The sequence below is a fragment of the Lepisma saccharinum genome, chromosome 1, assembly GCF_977018435.1.
Source record: "Lepisma saccharinum chromosome 1, izLepSacc3.1, whole genome shotgun sequence".
In the NCBI taxonomy this organism is placed as follows: Eukaryota; Metazoa; Arthropoda; class Insecta; order Zygentoma; family Lepismatidae; genus Lepisma; species Lepisma saccharinum.
Window position 1 is genome coordinate 183,216,477 of NC_139229.1, and position 24,244 is coordinate 183,240,720.

The 24,244-nt window shown below is 36.0% G+C and overlaps 1 protein-coding gene across 5 annotated transcripts in view; it reads left to right on the forward strand.

Annotated features, from left to right (window-relative positions):
- LOC146004923 (FAST kinase domain-containing protein 1, mitochondrial) overlaps positions 1-23,959 on the forward strand; it is a 35,104-nt gene extending 11,145 nt beyond the window's left edge. For all 5 annotated transcript variants that reach the window (XM_083143977.1, XM_083143969.1, XM_083144002.1 and 2 more), the window contains exons 3-7: positions 2,337-2,487; positions 2,831-2,954; positions 11,915-12,028; positions 20,598-20,682; positions 23,594-23,959. In XM_083143977.1, the coding sequence (XP_083000103.1) occupies positions 2,337-2,487; positions 2,831-2,954; positions 11,915-12,028; positions 20,598-20,682; positions 23,594-23,825 (706 nt within the window). In that variant the 3' untranslated portion in view covers positions 23,826-23,959. The remainder of the gene's footprint in view (positions 1-2,336; positions 2,488-2,830; positions 2,955-11,914; positions 12,029-20,597; positions 20,683-23,593) is intronic.
- Positions 23,960-24,244: the final 285 nt, after the last annotated feature.

Consider the following 24,244-nt stretch of genomic DNA (forward strand, 5'->3'; position numbering starts at 1 on the left):
TAAAGGTTCACCCCTGCCAATCCAACGATCGCCGAAAATATCGTTGAGTAAGGCCCTGGCTCCCCGGTCGAAATGTGTGGGGACGCCGTCGTGTTGGAACCAGATACGTTGTCTACCTGCCAGTGGAACGTTTTCCAAAAGTTCAGGTAATACGTCATGTAGAAACACCCGATAATTCCCACCACACAAAGTAGAGGGCAAAATGTACGGGCCTATCAAGTGGTCACCTACTACGCCACACCATATATTCACTGCGAACCTATGTTGATGATGGCGCACAATGATTGCATGCAGATTGTCCATATCCCAGACGTGGCTATTGTGGCTATTGAACATGCCGTCCCTGGTGAACATTGCCTCATCGGTCCACAAAACTATTGTTGGGAAATCCGGAATGGCAAGAGTTTGTTGCACGTACCATTGGCAGAAATACATGCGTAGGGGAAAGTCCGTGGGCAGTATGTGGTGCACCTTATGCAATTTGTATGGGTGAAATCCCTCCTCCTGAAGAACGCGGAACACATTGCTATGGTGGGTTTGTCGCGTACGAGCAACGGCACGTGTGCTGGTGCCAGGTCGGTCTCGTATCGCGTCCAATACGTCCTCTTCAAATTGCACAGTGCGCACAGTGCGGGGTCTTCCACAATCCCACCTACGGGGTAGTAGAGATCCAGTTTCACGCAGTCGAGCATCAAGTCTTTGAAAGAGTGCATTTGCTGGTAACCGCCTATTGGGAAAACGTTCCTGATACGAACGCCGTGCTTCACGGCTATTTCGGTTTGCCTCTCCATAAACGAGATGCATATCAGCAAGCTCGTGGGTAGAGTACTCCACCATTGTCCTGTTCGAGAACTGCCCAACAACACGGCCACTTTCCCTCCGAGTGACGGATCACAACTACCGTGATTAGCACCCACGTAATGTCACACAGGTGTCCACGCAGTTTTTGCAAACCGAGAAAGAACACGGAATACGTACTCTACGTACAATATTCCTTGGCGCAATTCAACCACACACACACGCCAGACTAAACTCCACGCTGCGACACGCAGAACAGACAGGAAGAACAACGGTCGATTACACTCTCTACGTAGTATCCACCAACGCTAATACGTAACAGGTGACCTACACTCCCAGCGCCTCTAGTGGGGCTTCCTGTATAAATTAGCTGAAATCAATCTCAGCGTAATCTGACGGCATAGCGTCATTTTCGGGTGAATTTCCTATTTCCCGATTGTGGGACGGTGTCCCAGCAGTAGTGGGACATGTGGACATACGTCGTCATTTTTTACTGCCTACATTCCGATCTCAACATTATGTAGAAAATAGTAGCAAATTTCCTATATTTTCCATCATGGGATTCCCCACTTTCTTTGAGAGTCCCCTTGCGCAATTTACACTGGGCCTCAATTTCTGCACCATTGTATTCGTCAGGCACGACTTTCTTTGTATGATTTTAATCCGACATTGATATCTTTCTTCCGTCTTGAGTTATTGTGCTTTACACATGGTGTGGGGCGATTTTCGCACGCCTGTCACTCGAAAACGGTGCCGATTTCGACATTTTTTCACATGGCATTTTTTCCTTGTTTTTACCTGGCGATTCACCTCCCAAGAGTTGTAAACGGAATTTTGCACCACCCTGTATATCCCAATACATTACTGTTCCGTTTTAATTTGATCCACCCTCATACATAGAATATATAAATTGTGGTCCCACAACATTTCCGTGTGATCTAAGGCATCATGCTTTGAGCTCAGGCTATGGGATGCACAAGCTGGTTCGAGTCTCGGGGGGGGGGGGGGGGGAAGCATAACAACTTTTCTCTTGAGATTTCAGCCAGTGTATGGGACCGGTGTCCACCCAGCATTGTGAGGAAATTGGGGAGCTATGAATAAGTAGTGTAACCCGGTCATGGAAACCTACATGTTCATCATATTGAACATGTCGCCCCATAACTGGTTGGATGATTGCCCACCTCTGCTGAGGCATGTGGGAGTGAGGCCAGCAGCTGGTAGGTAGGCCTGGCCCCTCAAGGGCTGTTGCGCCATGGGTTAGTTTTATATAAATTGTGAAAATTATATCAAAGATAGGTGATGTCATGGGATAATGATTATGTGCATGCTACATCCACTGACTTTTTTTATGGCTATTGTAGCCTACATTTCTCTGTTGTGAGTTTTCACAGATGTGCCTATATTGATACATTCAATTGTGGTGCTGAAATGAAAGAGTTGATGTATATAACCCATAGTAATCAAAAGTTCAAACATTTTCATTAAGATCTGCATCATAATGTTGTGTGTACCATTTTTGTTTGTTTCTTTTGTTCCAGGGACAAAGAGAAATTGGCTGGCTTACCTCTGTTGCAGTCTGCATTGTCTCTTGGCTTATTCCAGCATCTTCCAGAATCCCTCATCCACTACATTTTTACAATTACATTTCTTGAACAGTTGGATGATGAAATTGCTTCCTGCTATTCAAAAGTAAGTGGCATTTGCATGTATGTAAGGTTGACTGTTTCCTGAAGGCACCTTGCACACTTTTGTGTTTTTATTTCCTTCATCCCCAGCATTTCAAATAAAATGCAATATTGTACCAGTATAAAGTGAGAACTTATACACAAGTGTTAATGTGTATAAAATATCTTCGTCAAACATTCACTTTCCAATTACAGTTATTTTTTTAACAAATGCCTTTAATATACTGTATAATTATTTTTGAATGTTCATATCTGGTATTTATATTTCATAGTTGAATTTTTCACAAATACATGTTACTGCATGGAAGGAATTTAACATTGACTTATTTTACATATTATTTTCACAGGCATCATATCCTCATAAAGTACGTCATACACTAATGGAACTGAATCGAACTGTGTGCTTGGATTTCCCTGAAGTGGACATTCCATGGTTTCACAAGAAATACTGTGAGGAAATTGCTTCAAAAGGTACGTCCTGGATAAGAATTCAAAAACCACATCTTGTCTAATAGCTTTCTCATTTTTCCAACAAGGCCTCTCCGATGGCGCAGTGGTAGCATCATCGCCTTATAATGAAGGGGTCCCGGGTTCGATTCCCGGTGGAGGCATAGTGGTTCGGATCCCACTTTAAACTGTAGGTCCAGTCTCGATTAACCTTACTGTGCTTAAAGTGGACTTAAAACACCAAATCAACCAATCATTTTTCCAACAGCTTCATCTCAGAATTGAGATAGCCATAGAAAAAGTTGAAACTCATGAAATTATAATTATAATTATTAATGTAAGAATAATTGATTGATTGAATGATTTAGTTCATTTTACTTTGCATTTTGTGCCTCTTGGCTAATTTGCGAATATGAGGATGAGTGATGAAATTGATGAATGAACATTCACAAACAACCAAGTCGGAGTGAGATTTGAATCCGGGACCCTTGGCGTCGCAGTGCGATGTGCTAACCACTTGGCCACAGGGTCCAGCATTATGTAAGAATAATGCTGGAAAGTGGGAAAAAATGATTCACAGTCTTCATGCAAGTCCATGTAATTATAATCTTGATGATTCATTATATGGTGTGCATACTGGGACTTCTCTTCTGGCTATTTCAACATAATTCACAAGTGCTTTCTTTAGCTGCATGGGACTCACACAGCCGGAAGAAAATTGCCGTTATTATGGAATTGTTAAAAAACACCCCAAATGTTCCTATAATTTTCATCCAATTTTGGCAAACAAGCCAGATAATGTTAAATGAAGGGCTCGGGAGTAAAACATGCCAAGTGACATTTTGGTCATTATTGAGTTACAAAGTACATCGTGTAGAACACCGTAAATGAAGTTGAACTGTACTCGTAGCGTTTCGTTTCGTCAACAGATGACAGAGCTAGATGTGTTTTAACTTATGGTATCTAAAAGTTGTTTCGTGTAAAGTATGGTAAGTAGCAAAGATGGTGGCAAAACGACGGTTCCTGAATTGCAATGAGTCTCGGAAAGTTCCCAAGTATTAAGGCCACAGCGAAGATGAGAATGAATTAGAAAGTGTGTATGATTGACATAAAGATCTGGAATACGTACCACCGAAAAAGGACGATGAGAATGAAGAGGTTACCGATGCAGAGGCGAGTAAATCTGTGATTGGCCAAGTATATTCTATTTCATGTAAAATGTAGTAGCTACTATAGATACAATTGTTTACATGCAGCATTGCTCATGATGACAGTTCTGAAATAAATTTTTCTCTCGTACATGGTAGAAAAGCATATACTTTCCTTCTACTAGATATAAATAACTTTAGTCACAGAAATTTGTTTGATTTTCAATTAGGTATACGCATTTAAGGTTGCTTTAAGATACCATGCTTTACATGCAACGTCAAAAATTTATTGCACTTGAGGAATATGTGAATCGTATCGATGATTCGGAACTCTTTAGTTTTTTTTAGCAAATTAGTCTTTATTTATCTGTAATGTGCATTTTTAAAGTTATGATATTTTTATCGACCTAATTACCTATTTGTAATTTAATTAACTTTCGTATTTATGATATTCGACATTTTGATAAAAGCAAATTCTTTTATTGTTGATATTTAATTGCAAATATGTGATCATCTTGGTTCGAAATTGTAACTATTTTAATCCGTAAGAGCTAAATATCAGTGAAATTTATGAAAAACATAAAGGCTATGGACATTTGATACAAATATGTCAGTTTAAAGAAAAATATAACAGAAAACTACAAGGGGCATAATTGTCTTAGAGAATTAAACCTTATGTATAAATTGCTTATTGAATCACAGAAATATTATATTGCCATTGTACACAATTATGATAGTCTATGTAACACAGATTTGTATCAAGAGAGGCATTTGTGAATCTCCTTCTGCTTAGCTTACTGAGGCATTAAATAGAGCCTCAATCTCTGTGTGTGTGAAGTACATATGTGAAGCTGAAGAACTGTTCATACAGCCTATATATATATATATATATATATATATATATATATATATTATGAATATTGATCTCCATATAGAGACAAGGAAGTTATTTTTAATCACAACCATTCAGAACTTATTTTTTGAAGTACTAATGCAATAAAACTAAGAAATATACTTTTCTAATGGTGTTCATTTCAGGCATAGACAAAACAAAAAAAACGTGACATAGGAAAACAAAAACTTGTTACAACAAGTAGCCCACGTTATTGTTTATTGAATAAAATTATTAAAGGCTTTCATTTTTGTATTACAAATTGTTATGGTTGCTATAAAAAATTAATGTCAAAATATTATTGAACTGGCATCATAAGTCAGCTTGATTAAAGCGGTATCTTATCACCAGAGCTAGGAATTTTAGGTGCAAAAATTTGCCAATAAAGGTGCCAATTTTTGTACAAAAAAGGTGCTAAAATAGGTGCTAATTTTCAGATGTAAGATTTATTGTTAGCAGTGCATACATATATCATTCAACTTGTCTGGATAAACACATAGAGTATTCTCTGGTTTTAATATAACTAAGCAAAGAAAATTCTCTGATACATTAGAAAGCGACATAAAGGAAAACATGCTTCTTCTTACTTGCTTAGAATTAGTCATCTAGAAAACTGTTAAAATAGATTACATTCAAAATTTCTATGTTGTTCTGAGTGAGGCTACATCTGCGGTCACTAAGCAGATACTTGTAAGTTGAAAAAGAACGTTCGACGTCAACAGACACAAGTGGTGCGCATTTTGTTTTCAACCGGTAATCCACATCCTTGTTGGTTGCGACTTCTTGAACATCAGGGTTTTGGCTAAACTTTGTTCTAACTTCTCTTTCCCGACCCCTTGCAGCTCTCGTTGTACATCCATCAAAACAGCCCACTGTGCTTCATTTTCAGGACACTGCTCCTCCAGTTTTGTGATTGCAGTAGTAAGGAAAGAGACGCCAAGTACAATATAGAGTTAATCTTCCAATTCCTGTTTAAGTGCAAGTTTTTAGGCTTTTTCTACAGCTGAGGAATCACTAGGCAAAGCATCTAAAAATTTCGATATTGTATGGAAATGATTACAAATAAACACTGCAGCTTTTAACCATGTACCCCATCTAGTGAGGATGGGAGAGGGTGGTAGTGGAAGTTTCGTAATTTCTACGTACTTCTGTATTCTAGAAGGAGCCTTTTTCAGTATTTTCTTAATGCTAGAAACAAATTCGTTCACATATGTATATTCATCTTTAAGAGCTTCACAAACTCGATGCAAAGCATGAACAAGGCAGGTCACATGTTTTAAGTTAGGATACATATTCTTCAGATTAGAAAATGCAGCTAACATGTAAGATGCTTGGTCTGTAAGAACTAACCACACACTATCATATTTTACGCTGGCATGGTGAACAAGCAAATCCGATGCATCGATCAGTCGATCATGGACTGCAGTTACCTTGCTTGCTGAGACTGGAGAAGGAAACGAAAACAAAACATCGTTCCTACAACAATTCGTAAACAATACAGCATAGGACAAAAAGAGCACAACTTCTAGCAATTGTATCGCGTCATTGTTGGCACTGTTTAAAGTCCGCGCGCTTACTACATTAACGTACAAGAACTGAAGAAAGCCGATTCATTGTTGTGCGGTGAACAAGAATCGCATCCCAAGAAGCCGTGCCTCGAATGTGGGTGGGGTTAAACAGCGTGCGAGTTGTATTAAAAAAAATGATAAAGATGCAAAAAGGGCGAAAAGGTGTAAAAGGTTCTGAGATTGTGAAAAAGGTGGAAAAGGTTCTGAGATTGTGAAAAAGGTGCAAAAAGGTGCAACCGAAACACCATTAGTAGAGTTCAATACGGGCATATTTTGGGGATGAGTCACTTTTTTACCCATTTTCACACAAAAAAATTTAAGGTGCAGCACCTAAAATTCCTAGCTCTGCTTATCACTCATTTTGAGAGTATTATTGCATGTAAAGTATGGTAACTACAACAATTCCTTGAACAACCCTCAAACAAATCGCATGTAGAACCACTGAAAAAAAAAATTAGAATGAAATATCATGTTTGTATGATAGTAAACATGCAAGTTAATCACATTTGCTGCAAATAGTTTACAAATTTATTTTGATTTGTAACTGACAAGGTTGGTTATCTAAGTGTCCCCCTCTGATTTCCATGAAACTTGGCAGGTGTATAGAGGGGCCCAAAGGAAAAAAATACATGTTTTTTTGTTTCGGCTAAAAAACGGTCTGGGGGGCAACCCCCCCCCTCAAATGTCAATATGAGGACAAATGGAAGTAGGGATCTGACCCCTGTGTCTCCTCCGATTTCCATGAAACGTGGCAGGTGTATAGAGGGGCCCAAAAGAAGAAATACATGTTTTTTTTGTTTCTGCTAAAAAAAAAAGTTTTAGGGGGCATAAAAAGCCCTCAAATGTCTAGATGAGGACAAATAAAAGTGGGGATCTGACCCCTGTGTCCCCCTCCGATTTCCATGAAACGTGGCAGGTGTATAAATGGGCCCAAAGGAAGAAATACGTATTTTTTTGTTTCGGCTAAAAAAAATGTTTTAGGGGGCAACCCCCCCCCTCAAATGTCAAGATAAGGACAAATTGAAGTGGGGATCTGACCCCGAAACCACATAAATGTGGCATAGGAAGAACACACACAGCACAGAGCTGTGTTTGCCAGTGATATGCACTTCATATCTCAAGTGTCCCACTTGTGTATCTGCCAGTACTATTAGCACAGAACTTCAACCGCTATCGTCCTTCCCGATAGCACTTGCGTTTGGTACCGACAATCCTACAGTTCTGTGCTGTGTGTGTTCCTATAATATATGCGTGTTCTTCCTATGCCTTATTTACGTGGTTTCGGGGCCAGATTCCCACTTCAATTTGTCCTCGTCTTGACATTTGAAGGGGGGAGGGGGTTTGCCCCCTAAAACCTTTTCTTAGTCGAAAAAAAAACCACGTATTTCTTCCTTTGGGCCCCTCTATACACCTGCCAAGTTTCATGGAAATCGGAGGGGGACACAGGGGTCAAATCTCGACTTCAATTTGTCCTCATCTTGACATTTGAGGGGGGGGGTTGCCCCCTAAAACCGTTTTTTAGCCGAAACAAAGAAAAACACCTATTTCTTTGTTTGGGCCCCTCTATACACCTGCCAAGTTTCATGGAAATCGAAGGGGGGACACTTAGATAACCTCCCTTGTCAGATTTTTTTGAAACTTCAACTTTCAATATCTCAAAACCTGGATCTTGTCACTTACCATGTTTTACTCCCGAGCCCTTCAAATATCAATAGGCAGTCTAGAATATAGGTAGTTTTCACTGATACTGTCAGGTCATATTTGAGACAATAGATTTACTGTCACTAAGTACTGCACAATATCAACTAAGACATCTTCCTTCTGTATTTTTGTGTTCTTTCTTCAAGTTACCATTGCATAGCATTACATGATTTTTTTCTTGAAGTTTATTTAAAATATGTATTATATTTAAGTATTTAAAAAAAATACTTAATTGGGACAAATATGACCCAACATTAGTATTTATGTGGCATAAGTCATAATAAAAAGGGTTAATTCAGAATATTATCCTATATGTGAGTAGTACGACTATGTAACAGTATATGTTTTTGAGAATTCTATACTTTTTGTTAAGAGATATGATAATGTATTAGTGAGTTTTCAACTGTTAAATCATCTTGAGAATATTCTTTTAACAGATATTCTCTGTTATCTTTTCTTATGAAGGAGAAAAGGAAACTTATCAGCCAGAATGTAAAGAAATTTGTGCACCTTAACTTAATATAGCTACTCTTCCCCTTGCCACTATTAGATCAATGGAAATTAGTAGTTAATATTAAAGTACAGGACTTTCAAATTAAGTATATATTGGTGTATAAATTTAACAAATGTAAGGAGTACTGTATTTTTTGGAAAGTGCGAAAGAGGCCGTGGAAAAAAAACAACCTAGTGCATCACAACATTTTTTGTTTGGAAGTATTTGGAGCATGGTCAACATTCCACTTCAACCTCGCAAGTGGGTCTCAACCAGGGTTGCCCATCCCCTCCCAAGGCTTATGATGCACCCCTCCCCCTTTATGCCGAAATATTTGCTCAAATTATTTTCTTCAGACAAAATTTTGCGGAACAGTGTAACACAGACATATTTAAGGAATATGTGTTTACTTTAGGTATTGTTTACAATGTTGACAATTACATGTATATTACTTGGCATTGATTGAAATAACATTTTACGCAAATGATAATAACTTCTGACATTGTTGCAGCAAGCTTATTGATAATTTCCTCAATTGGCTCCACTTGTAAAATATCGAACTCACAGGATGGAATTAAGGTAGACATACACGAACATAGTTGGTTTTTAATTGCTCTAATTACACTCATTGTGCATTCTGCACAGCAATTTTTCAACTTATTTTATATAATACCTGCAAATTTGGAAAGGTTGAAAATGACAACAACATGGTATGGTTTAAGAAATCCATTTTTAACCCATTTCTGTAGATCCATAACTTATTCAGAACCCGTCATGTCATGTGAACCTGAACTTTCTAACTTTCTCAATCCCATCTTCGCCATCGCAATTATCAACAAGGTAAAATAGCGACATAAAATAACTCAATATTAATAATGTTTTCCATTGCAAAGCTTCAGAAACACTTTACAATCAAACTATGCGAACAGGAAGGCTATCATAAAAAACTTAAAATAATTACCTGTCATGTTTCTCGTGGCTCATTTCATTAGGCTGATTTTGTTAACCTCATCCTGAACCTGAACATGAAGCACTTTCATCATTGGTGTAATTTTGCTAAGACCCACTTCTAAATTTAACTTCCAGTTTTGTACTTTATGGGAAGATTATTTTTAGTTTTATATTCATGTTTAAGTTCATAGTGTTTTTTCCACTTATCCTGCCGATGAATGGTATTACACGTGTACTCCACACACATGTATTTGAACTGCCTTGTAACACTTTTTGGAATGAATGTTCCCTTTTACATAGTCAATAATAGTAAGCTTTAGACAATGAAAACTGACAGTATTATACAATTGTCCAGTCAGTCGTAGCACAGGAAACCAACAAGCGAAAAGTAGCGGCGATTGGGTTCCAAAACTGAGGGGGGGGAGGCAGGACAATTTACTTTCCCTTAGTACATTAGGTTTAGCATAGTGCAGGGGAAAAAATGGCAAAAGGGGGGGGACAATTTGCCCACACCCTCCGCCCTAATCTCCCCCACTGCAAGCGAAACAAATCGTGCCTGATCCAACACTAAGACTGAAGTCTGCAGTGTCCGAAAAACACCAGACATTGTTTACTACTGGCCAATATGCCATCAATCGAAAGGTGCATACCATTTGAAACCTTTCATTGCAAGATAGAAAAAGCACAGTTTATTCATCCTAACATAAACGTATAAAACTGCCTTTGCTCACTGCCATTGTTAATGTACTGAAACTTATTTTTAACATTTTGTCTGCTTGACTATGCGAACAGCGCATCCTCCCCCCCCCTTCCAAACTGATTCTAAAGGCATAAGCGGTGGTGCTTCATTTGAACCCCATGGCCGCGATCAGCCACAGGTAGGTAGAGAAACTGTACATAATAACTAACCATAACTATAAATCAATAACAAGTCAATCAAATGAAATGATGTCCCCATTTTTATGTAAAGATATGTAGAAGTGGCAGCTAAACTATAAAATTTTGCCCTTCAAAAATTCTCATGATGCAGGCACGTCATGAATCCCCCCTGTGGGCACCCCTGGTCACAACTATCCAGTATATGGACATAAAAATCAAAGTAATCATACAAATGATATTTCAAAATCTTCAAATAACAATGCAATAAGGCATACCCAATAATGCACGTAATCACCTGTAAGTAAAGATGTATGGTTTGTGCACTCAATTAAATAACACTGAAAGTAGAATTGACAACAAACCCAATATCTTCCAATTTAGGACAGGGTTAATAAAGCATGTAGACGACTCCAAAGTTTTCATAGAAGAGTATGGCCCATTTCAACAATTGAATAACATTATTTTGAAATCCAACAAATATAATAAAAACAGTTTTAACATTTAATAATTCGTTGAAACACTTGTGTAGCATCAAGAATGTGTTCGCAATTACACAATCTAAAATGCTCTCTCTAATAAGACTATAACTGAGTTCAACCTTATTAAGGGCCCTCTCTCTATTTTGACATTAGATGCTCTATGTAGAGGGGGGATAGAGCTTGTTAAATATAGAGACATCTCAGAGTATTATCAGGGACTTCTACAACTTTTATTTTGGCTCTTATAGTTTCATTGCTTTCGTCACTTATTTTTCAAGATCGTGAACAACCATGATATTTTCTAGTTATTTTCTAGTAACTCGTGGACACCTTTTGTGAACAGAAATCACACAATAAATTGATTTGTACATTTCATAACATCACTTATCACGTGCGTTTAAACAAAGCATTCAACGTTTAGAAGCAAATCAATCTTTAGTCCAAGGAAACTGGGAGAAAAGCTTGTCTCATAGACAATGAAAACGTTGCAGAATCTAATTTGCTGTTTTACGTATGCTACAATTGTTGTGTTTATATACGCAGATCAAGGCATGTCTATGCGTGACGAAGCTTGTTCTGTATGCTTCCATGTAACTGTGTGAGACTTGTCTGCTGAAGTTGCATATTATCGGCAGAAGCTAACTGCCAGTTGATGAGAATGTGCTATCTGATGTTTAACCGTGGAACTATTCCACGACGAAGGATGAATAAACTTTGCTACCTGAGCCAGGGGCAGAGAATCTGCAGTGTGGCATATTTGCCCCTACAAAAGATTATAAATTAAAGGTGAAAATTATTGCATCATGGTAAAATCATCACATGCTGAATATATTAATATTAAAATGTCTAAAAATATTCTTGTATTCTTTTCAGATTCAACCACAATGACTCCATTTCAGTTAGATGTATTGAATGGCATTGTTAGTGTACTTGGAGGAAGAGATTTTGTGCAGACCAATGGTTATTCTCCATACTTTTACAACATAGGTACGTACGTTGTTGCATGTGACATAGTTAAGCCTGAATCACACGGAACTGGATATCCAGTAGGAATGCTCTAGTTGACGCTGGACTGGCTACCCATTTGCTAGTTTTCGCCTCACACGGTACTTGTTACACCGTACTGACCGTACTTGTCGATAGTCTTTCGTTCGCATAATGGCGGCCACGCGAGATGTAAACAACGTATCACTTCACACTTTTAAAATACGATAACTATTCAACCGAGAAGAGTATCGCTTCGCATTAAATGGTTTTAGGTAGAGAAGAACGGCGCTGATAAAATACATACTTTACAAGGTTTACTATACACGTATGGAAGAATATTTTAGCTTTTTCAATTGTAAACATGCCTTTCGTGCTGTATGCACTCTGAAACCTAACTAACTAACTCTCTAGCCTTCTTAAACCCGAAGGTTCATGGCTGCAGCAACACAGGCCTTCCATCTGTCCCTATCTTGAGCAAGTTCTATATACTCTTTTCCATCCCTACCGATTTCCTTTAGGTCCATCTCAACGTTGTCCCTCCATCTTCGTCTTGGCCTTCCTACAGGTCTCTTACCATCTGGTTTTCCAACAAGAATCCTGTAAACTCCTCTTTCCTCTCCCATTCGTGCCACATGGCCTGCCCACCTAAGTCTTCTTGATTTAATTATTCTAATAATATCTGGACATGAATACAAATTATGTAGTTCTAAATTATGTAACCTTCTCCACTCACCTGTCTCCTCATCCCTTTTAGGTCCAAAGATTTTCCTAAGGATCTTATTTTCAAATACTCTCAATTTATGTTCCTCTTTCAATGTAAGGGACCAAGTTTCACATCCATATAATACTACAGGCAAAATTACGGTTTTGTATATTTTAACTTTTAGTTTCTTAGATATTAAACGAGAAGACAAAAGTTTATGAAGAGAAAAGTAACATGCATTTCCTGAATTAAGCCTACTTTTTATTTCCTCTTTAATATCATTTTCATTTGTTAATATTACTCCTAAGTATTTGAATTTGGAAACTGGTTCAAACGAGTTGTTATCAATAATTAGATTTTGATTATTACCTAACACTTGGTTTCGGCCTGTAAGCATATATTTAGTTTTCTCTTTGTTAACTTCCAAACCTATCTCTTTAGCAGTTTTGAAAAATATTTTAGCATTATTCTTAATCGTATTTATATCATCCCCCAGTAAGTCTACATCATCTGCATATGCTAACAACTGAGTCACACCATTTAATTTTAGTCCTTCTTTAGTTTCTTTTACCTTCCTTACAGCATATTCTAAGGCAAAATTAAAGAGCAATGGAGATAATGCATCTCCTTGTTTTAACCCATCGTGAATTATAAATTTGTCAGACATATTATTACCCACACGAATTTTACTTTCTGTTTCACTGGTGCATATTTTTATCATACTAACAAGCTTCTTAGGTATTCCAAACTCTACTAATATATTATATAATTTATCTCTTTTGACCGAATCATATGCTTTTTTGAAATCAATGAATAGCTGATGGACATTTTGATTATATTCCCACTTTTTTTCAAGTGTCTGTCTGATGTGAAAAATTTGATCTGTAGTTGATCTGTTACGTTTAAATCCACATTGATAATCACCTATAATTTCATTAGCATATGGGGTTAGTCTTGTTAAAAGAATGTTAGACAATATTTTGTATGTTGTTGAGAGTAGAGAAATTCCACGGTAATTATTGCAGTTCATTTTATCACCTTTTTTAAACACAGGAACAATTATGGATTCTTTCCACTGTTGAGGGATTTCTTCTTTATTCCATATTAAACAAATTAATTTATGAATTTGACATGTTAATGAATTTCCACCATATTTAATTAACTCAGCTGGTATTAAATCAATGCCAGGTGCTTTGTTATTCTTAAGCCTTTTAATAGCATCTTTAACTTCAGTCAAGTTAGGTTCTGGAACTAAAGGTTCTGCTGTGTGTACTTCATTTACTTCTGATTTATCTCCTACATGGACATTTAAAAGGTCATTAAAGTAGTTCTTCCATCTATTTAGAATATCGCTTGGGTCAGCTAGAAAATCACCGTCTTTATCTTTTATCAAGTTTACTTTAGGTTGCCACCCCTTTCTAAATTCATTTACACCTTTATATAAATCTCTGATATTTTTATTTTTGCTGTTTGTTTCAATTTCGTTAATTTTGCTTTTCAAGTCATCTCTTTTTTTACTTCTAAACGTGCGGTTAACTTCTCGCTTTATTGTATTATAATTGCTTAGATTTGTATCATCCGAGTTATTTAACCACCTAAGTCTAGCCTGATTTCTTATTTCTATTAGATTATGACATTCATTATCAAACCATGGCTTACTTTTTCTCGGTTTATGGTATCCTATAGTTTCTTTAGCTGCTGATTCTATTGCATTACGTATGTGCTCCCAATTCTTATTTACGTCTGTTTCATTTATATTTTCATCATCATTTAAATCCTGCAAAACCTCAAATCTATTTGACAGTTTAATTTGGTAATCTTTCTTAATTCTTTCATCAGCAAACTTTCCTGTATCAAATTTTATAACTTTTAGATTTTGTTGCTTATGATTTATCACTGAGAGTCTTTCTCTTAATTTAGCAATTACTAAATAATGGTCACTGGCACAGTCAGCACCTCTATGTGTACGAACGTCAATTATACTAGTATGCCTTCTCTTATCAATGAGAATATGATCTATCTGATTATGAGTTTTACCATCTGGAGAAGACCAGGTATATTTATGGATATCTTTATGTTTAAAAGTGGTACTTTTCACAATTAAATTCTTTGAGGTTGCAAAAGTAATCAATCTTATACCATTATCATTACTTAATTCATGAAGACTTTCTTTACCAATCGTGGGTTTAAATGTCTCTTCTTTGCCAATCTGTGCATTACAGTCACCTAACAGAATTTTCATATCATACTGAGAAAATTTATCAAAGACCTGTTCTAATTCTGTATAAAAATCATCTTTAGTATTATCATCTTTATCTTCCGTTGGTGCATGTATGTTTATTAAAATAATTTTACACCACCTACCCTGTAAAACTGCATATGATATCCTATCATTAAGAAATTCTACTGTTTTAAGAGCCGAGATAATTCTATTATTTATGAAAAAGCCTGTTCCAAAATTATGATTTTCAGTACCACCATAGAAAAAAGTATAATTTTTAGTTTTACAATTCCCTTCTCCTGGCCACCTAACTTCCTGGACAGCTACTACATCTAATTTATACTTAACTATCTCATTAACTGTACACTGAAATGCCCCAGGCCGGTAAAGGCTCAGAACATTCCAGGTGCCTAATTTGCACTCTGAAACCACAGACAAAAATGCTACTTTGCAAAATCACAGATTATCTTCACATGGCCAAACTTTGCTCTGATTGGCTGTTCCACAGAATCTAGTTGAAGGAAGTTAGTAGCAATTAGAACATGTCCTATTCCTCAAAACCAGTCAAGCAGTCAGCCAAGTGGCCATGATTTCTACCTAGAAAGTCAGTTCATCACCAACTAGGGCATTCCAACTGAAATCCAGTTCCGTGTGATAGGGGCATTACTGTTTGCTTGCATTTAATTTGCTACCGTTTTGTCCATGATCTTAATTTCCTGAATTATTCTGTGCATTTGAATGTGGTTTAATTATTTTTTTATTTCTCAACAGTGTCTGTAGAACTGACTCTCATCTCATGCAGGAGTATGTAAACTAACAGTAAAATTACATTCTGATTAAAGATGATTTCAGTGTGCAACAACTGATATTGTCATAAAGGATTGTTAATATCAGCAAGGGCATGAAAACATAATGCTGCTTGTCTTTTGTTAATGATATTTTAACCCTTCTCCACTTCGATCTCCATTGTTTATATTTATTCACTTGCCTTTTTCTCTCTGTCTTAGTCTGGTTTCTGTTTATGTCTCCAGCAAGCATTTCCTAAATTACATTAACTGAATCAAGGAGTCCCGGTTCGATATCTGGTGGAGGCACATAGTAGTTTGGATCCCACTTTAAACTATAGGCCAGTCCCGATTAACCTTACTGTGCATAGAGTGGACTTAAAACACCAACTCAACCAATCAACCAACATTCACTGAATTATATTTGCTTTCTACTTGCCTTTGTTATCTTGGCGTTATCTCCATTTTACAGGAATGGCTATTTCTGTTTGCCACTGTGTAAAATTAGAGATGTTATTATTATTATGTAAAAATTTTCTTGGGAAGACATTCTCCCCAAAGGCAGAGGAAGCTGAGTATTTAAAAGTCACATAGAATGCTAATTTTGGTGTTGATGTTTTGGATATCAACATAATAATAATAATATTATAATAAAATATATTCTTTCAAATGCAGACATTGTTAAATGAATCCTTAAAATTAACCTATAACATTCACTTTTCATTATGAGACCATAAAATTTATCCTTAGTAACTTTTAGTTGTATAGAAAGCTAAATTGTATACAAAATTATTTTATTTTATTGGGTTTGCTTGATTTTTTAGTTAATAATATTTTGGGACATGTTAAAATAAAATAAAAAAAGACTCATATTGGAAGGAAACCAATCAAATAAATTACACCTCATATCCCTAAATGATAAGAAAAGTATTTATTTTCAAGCCTGGGATAAAAGTTAATGTAGAAGTTGCTTTTTTGACTTTTGTTCATTTTATAATGGGGCCTTTTAGTTCTTCCCACATTCTACTGGTTATTAAATAGGCGCGTGCATATCTTTTTGTGGATAAATCTCATAGGATTCATGATTGAATAAGTAAATTGTGTAGGAAATAAACATTGCAACTAGTTTTCTTAGACCAATAAAGTAATTCTTTAGAATAAAAGTTAAATAGTACACAAATCATTGCGTACAGAGACTACTAAACCTAGACAATTGAACTATCATTTAAATTCACATTGGCATGTATCTTGTTTCTTTTTCTTTCGAGTATACTGCAAAACATTATCTGCTTCTAGAGACTACTACTTGATCTCAGGAAATCATCTAAATCAGGAAGCACTGATTGTCCTAAGTTTTGGGATCAAATATTCCTCAAAGTTGCAACTTGCAAAAATCTCACTAAGAGTGTGTCATGTGTTTTTCCAGGTTGCAGTGATATACAAATCATAATTGCTGACGACTTGCAACCCTACATTACTACGTATGTATTACAATACCATTTATTGAGCACATGGATTTCTAGTAAATTATCATCAAACAAAAATGATGTACTCTGCCAAGTACAGTACAAACAATCCATCTTGATGAGTTCATATTCCATAGCAGTTTATCCATATATGAACTGTGATAGGACATGACTACCCATGTCAGTGAAATTGGGTTTTCTTTTGAGAAAATTATAAGGGTGTTTTTTACTGTTTTTAGAAGACACTTCACTTAGATTCTCAAATGTGTATGTGAAAAAGGAATAAATAAGAATAGTGTTAAAATTGTGTATAAGACTACAAACTCAAAATGCACCCCCCCCCCCCCACACACACACACACAATCGCCCACGCAGGTGGCCTACAGATATTATGCATTTGGTAGAGGCACATATTTTTGGTAAATAAAACAAATTTTTGGTACAAAAACAGTCAATTTTGGGTTCACAAGCGGTAAATAGAATTAAATTTCGGTGTTATAGTGGTGAACAATTGGATCAAAAGTGGTATATAAAATGACATTTTGGTCCTGAAATTGTGACTATAATTCTAAATTTGATTTCAAACTGCACTTATTACATAAAATAAACATATCCTTTCTAATAGAACATTTATGTTGTTACCAGAGCATTAAGTTTATTCTTGTATAAAGGGTGCATTTTTTCTTCTCAAATATTTACAACAGAATTAATCAATTTTTCATGAATTGCATAACTCACATGATAATTCAAACTTCTGAAAGTAGTGCGTTGGTAAATAAACTCTAAATTTTGTAACTCTTGAAGCTTTCCTGGCGACGAATGATGAAAAGGTTCTCTCGGGCAACTCACCTGGTTGATAGCCCGAGAGAACCTTTTCATCTAAATTTCGTGTTTAAGAGCCTTTTCATCTAAATTTCGTGTTTAAGAGTCTATTTCACATTTTGCAGTCCATTTTGCATCATTTCGTGACAAAACAGGGTAGGAAAATGCACCTCACACCTTTCAGAAACATGAAAAATTAACATAACAATGTGTTATTCCACATTTTGTGTTTTCGTCAAAAACAAAATATGCATGTCTCTAGCAATTGGGTATAAAAGTAAAGTAATGGGGTCCTAAGATAATGTATTGCTTAACTCTATCTCATCATTTTTATGGGTTTGATTCCTTATGGATGCTCACCTCAGTAGCTCGGATACAACTGTGTAATGTATACTATATATTGATTAACCTAACAGAACCAGAACTTGGTAAAATCATTGTTAATATACAATTCACATTTACTAGAAATCATCCCTATACGCTTGAAAATAAAATGAAAAGCTGGCCTCCTTGGCTATGTGGTCAGTGTAAGATGTTATGAAGCCAGAGGTCCTTGGTTCAAACCCTGGTTAAGACATGGGTGGATTATTGTATTTGTTCCATCCTGAATTCATCACTCATCATCATAGTTGGGATGAACCCCTGAGGTAGAAGAATGAAATGAAGTGAATATGCTTTCATCCCTTATTCATATGAGTTTGCAAAATCATATAAGCTTAGACACATTATTACTGAGTGTAGCAAGTATCTTCAGTTTGCACTACGAAAGTTTGAAGATGATTAATTATTTGATTGATTGATTTGCTTTTTTCTTTTTACCAATTTTGACTAATCGTGAAGATGAGGAAGTGATGTGATGAGATTGATGAAGGAACAATCCCAAACACACATGAACAAAACACAACAGAAATCCCACAGAGGATTATACTGCTGTGAAGAAGAGCCTCATTAGTCTGTAAAGTATAAATCCGGGTGTACTACATGGTAAAAGACTCTTTTGGATGTATTCATACACCTTACACCCCTTATGCCCAAAGAATCATTTGAAATGAACAACTACAAATTATTGTTTAGTTCATGGTAACACTAGTTTCTTAGCTTAGCTGTTTTGGTGTAGTTTGACAGCACCTAAAATAAGGTGTTATTAGAAATGATACTCTTTCATAGTCATCACAAGCTGTTGTAAATGATGAAAATTCAAGAATGTAGAAGAGTGATATAATGTTGGCAAAGTGGACTGGAAGATGACAGAATAAGATGCCCATAGTTTGTAGAACATTCAGAAGTGTAACATAAAATGCATCCGATTCCAACCTTAAATTAATGTGTGCTAGTTTGAAATTAAAAAGAAAAAATTGCTGAACGCAGATTAGAAAAGACTAAATTTCCAACTGTAAAAGAACTGAGCAATTTGTAAGAAATTAGGAAATTGGCATGCACATGAATAGAATGTATGGACCATTACAAAAAGATTCACATGTGCCAGATAAAATCGATATCACAGGTATTTATACTCTAGTAATGATCACAAAACAATCATTATCTGGATTATGCTCAACATAAAACATTATATCCTCTTCTGATTTTATAATTATAAAGAGTTTCTGAACGGAACATTGTATTTGTTTCTAAGGGAGAAAGACTTCCTTTGTTAAAAAGTAGTTACATACTAGTGATATATTCTCACAGAAATCACGTCATAAAATATTTTCTCAACATATAAATGAGTTAAATACATCCTGTATCTCTAGCATAATGAAACAATTTTGCTTTTTATAATAATAATAATAAACAACAAAAATTAAATTTAAGTCTCGCCTTTCAGCCTGTTCCTTTTTTTTCACATTCTCAGTGGAATCTTTGTGCCCCTGTACTAAAATATGTACTGAGTTACTTATTATTTGTAAGCTTGGTTTGAGTTTCACATTTTCAAAACATTTATCATCTCGACAACAGCATTTACTAAAATCTGCACCAGGAGCTCACCATGATGAAACACCACTTCAAAAAAAATAATTACCTTCTTGACTAGTTTCTAGACACATTGTGCATTGTGTCTATCTTTCCACATAATATTTCAGATACTTGTGGCTACATTTTGAATAAGTTATTTCACAACAATATCTTACTAGTCATAAATGCAAAAATATGCTGTCTTAATAAAAAGTACCACTTCAGTGCTATCTGTATGCAGTAGCTTGAACCTGACAGAGAGGTTATATATTTTTTTATTTACTATGTACTTTTAATCAATTATATTATAAATATTCCAAAGTGTAGTTAATAAGAAAATTTTGTACATCCCAAACTTTCTTCCTTATAGAATATATTAGATATAAAGTTGTGCACAGGAATTTGAGCATATCCTTTAGTAGGGCTTTAGTACCCCCTTAGTTACCCCTTAAGGAGGCAACTCCTTTCTACATCTTTCTTTGTCCAAGGAGCAACATTGATTTTTAGCTCTGAAACACAAGCATGTATTCATGTATAATCAATTCCCACTTTCAATTAGGTGATTATGTAGAGTAATATTCATTCATTGAAATAATTGAAATACTTACTTTTTTTTCAGACTTCTTGATCGTACTAGATGAAAACCAGCAGCCAATCAGAACAAATGATTTAAGACATAGAGATATTACAGCCAAGGATACAAGGTAAGACAGAATTTTGTAGTGGATACTAAATGAGCAGTAAAATGTGTATTGGAACCCTGATATGATAATCCCCAATTTTTAATTTCTTTTATTGTAAATTTATTAGTAGGGAAATGATTTCTAGTTACATGACTATTTTTTCTGCTGCACCCTAGACATATGCTATTTAGATCTCTCTCTGTTTTGTGTACGTAGGACTTCCACTGAAATTCTATAGGACCTAAAATTCCTAAATTAGCATAAATTCCTATAAGTGTCTTAGAGCCCTGTTTGTACCTGAAAAGTGCCTTTTAAACCTTTTGTTAAATGTACATATAACTTTTATTACGAGGGTCACTATTTATATTTTGAGCCTAACAATGAAAAAACAGGAATTTGGCATTTAAAAACTGCTTTATTGTTTTTCGAAGTATTCTCCTTTATGGTCAATACACTCTTGCATCTTGAAACACCCATACAGTCGACTGCTGTTTACGTTCCGGCTCATATGCATAAGTCCATGATTCGTCACCTGTTACAATCTTATATACGTCTTTTGAAGCACCACGATTGTATTTATTGAGCATTTGTTTGCACCAATTGACGCGAGCGTCTTTTTGAGTTTTTGTCAAATTGTGTGGGATCCAACGAGAACATACCTTTCTCACAGCTAAATGATCATGTAATATTTTATATATGCTGGTGGAACTAATGCCTATGGTTGCCTCAATCTCACAGTATGTCACATGACGATCTTGCAGTATTAGGTATTGCACAGCATCAATGTTTTGTTGAACAACAACTGATTTTGGACGACCTTCGCAAATCTCGTCGGTGAGCGAATGGCGGCCACAATTAAATTTGTTATACCAGCGTTTCACAGTGGCAAAGGATGGGGCTTCATCGCCAAATGTGGAAGTAAGTTGATCGATGCACTCTTGTCTTGATAATCCACGTCGAAAATGGTAAAAAATCATCGCACGAAAATGTTCTCGAGTTAATTCCATTTTATTGTTGTCACACAATTTCCAAGGCAACATAAACAACACAAATGAAGCTATTGACAAAACATTTGAAGTACGTTATGGTCAATAATGCCAGACTATTCCGTGCAAACGTCAAATCGCGCCTAACTTCAATCAGTGTTGCCAAGGCTCAAAATATAAATAGTGGCCCTCGTAAGAGCAACCCTTTATTCCAACCACAAAGGCTTGAGACCTTGAATGAATCCGATGCACAATCAGTTAGAATGGCAAAAGAAACAATGGAACAGCAAGGAGTTTCAGTGTCTTTGGCCTTCCTTTTTGAAAATTTCTGCCAACTTCCAACGTTGCATCACAAAATTGGATAAATGTGGAAGTACAGTGGATGACACTTCCTCCACTGTTGAACACTATCTATCAAGAATTGTAGGAGTAGTATACCAAACAAAGATGCAAGGTGTTTTTGGACAGAATCGTGACTACAAACCCATTTAAAGAGGAGAGAAGACCAATGTCTTAAAAACAGCAGCAGTTGCAAGCATGCAAAATGGAAAGACTTTTCTCCATGTGCAAGCTCCTATTCATGGACGACCGGAAGAAATTCAATTCGAACAATTATAGTTTTTGTATTGGACAAATTCTATATATTTTTTTAATCACAGAATAGAATTCATTGCACTGCACTTTTGAATACAAATTTCACCTAAAACTAGACTTCATACAATTAGTATTAATTAATAATTATAATTATTAATTTATTATAAACACTTAAAAGTCCTAAAATGGAATTAATAAAGTCCTAAATCCCTCTTTTTTAACACCTAAAAATTCGTTCCCTATTTATTAGTTACACTTCCCTGAAAAATATGCAGGTGATGTTCCATTAATTGTTTATATTCTACAGATTTGTGCTTGGATCTACATTTATCTATAAGGTATTGTGGTAGTATTCAATTTACATACAAGAGATATTAGTGGAATGTAATCAAATGTTTGCTTCAAATCCAGCAAAGATTTAAAATATAGTAAATAAAAATAAAGGTACTTTATCTCAGTGTTAATATTACAAACATGTGTGCATTTATTCAAATACACAAACGAGTATATCTAAATTTTGATTGTAATTTTGGACTCTTTAAGATTTAAAATGCTAATGAAATATAATAAAACAAGGCTATGTGCATTCTGACACTATTTTTTTAAAAATAATTCTTTCCACATCAAAGAAACACATTATTTCTTTCAATGACTGCTTCTGGGTAGTGATCATCCACCCCTTACCCCAATCCACCAGCGCCTTCAGTACAGAAAAGATAGAAGAGGGCTTACATATCAACCATGAATGCACAACACTTCCTGGCCTGAACAAGGCCACTCAATAACATTTCCAACCAACCCCATTTCCAACCACATTCTCACCCCTTTGTTCCCCCAACACACACACACACACACACACAACACCATACCACTCACAGTTTTTGATGAACCAGGCAGAGAACCACATTTTTTCAGTACCATCTGTAACTTCAATCTGGTCCTGGCAACCTTGCAGGTCGACTTTGCACTTCCATTTCTACCATCTTTCTTTTCTCTAGAACTGAAGATGTGGCTTGCGACTGCAAAAGTTTATTTATATTTTCTTGAGGGCAAGACATTTTCAAACCCATATGTTCTATTTGTCTCCAAGAATATCCTTCCACCTGCATCCTGCAAACGTACCAGGAAGCCTAACCACAATTGCCTACCTCCATATATACTGCCGAATACATTCTCGTTTTGATCATCAGACATTTTATGCACTATCTTCTTCCCCTTTCTACACCAAAGGATGTTTTATACCAAATATCCCAGAGTAGTTTTTTGATGGCATTTCCAGAATATCAAAAGTAACTAGTTACAGTTGCCGTTACTCAAGAAAAACTTAATATTACTGCATTTGTACTTTCCAGAGTTGCAGTTCTTTTAAGGCCAGATGATGCATTCTGTGTAAATGTTCCTGAACTGAAAGGGTCCCATCAGTTGAAGCAGAGGCATCTAGAGATTATGGGGTACAGAGTTGTGGGAATTAGCAGGCATCTGTGGAATTCCATGTTCATGGCTGAACCCGAAGCTAAATTCAACTATCTCCGGGAGCATATATTGGACTTTAGAGAAGCAAGGGCAGACAGCCGAAGACTCTGAATAGAATAGGGTCCACATTGTTACCAAAGGCACATGCTTTGTGTGAGCCTTTCACAATATTTATAGTCTGATGTATATTTGTATTGCTAAAGTTGTAATATTTTTTTGACCTCCAAATAAATTTTTATCCAGCATGCAACTCGATTTATTCATACATTCGTAACTACACTATATTGCCTATAATGACCAGACACTCCCGGACACATCATCAATACACGTTTTGAGCCACTAGAATGACTCATGAAGGATGGTGAGTGCGCTACAGATGTGTGTACCACTGCCAGCAGTCAAAATGAGTGGATGAAGTGGACTGCGTGAGACTGAACGGGACATGATTATTGGCACCCACCGATTCGAGCATTCCATCTGTGAGATTTCAGACAGAACCCAGATACCACGTGGAAGTGTCAGTGATGTAG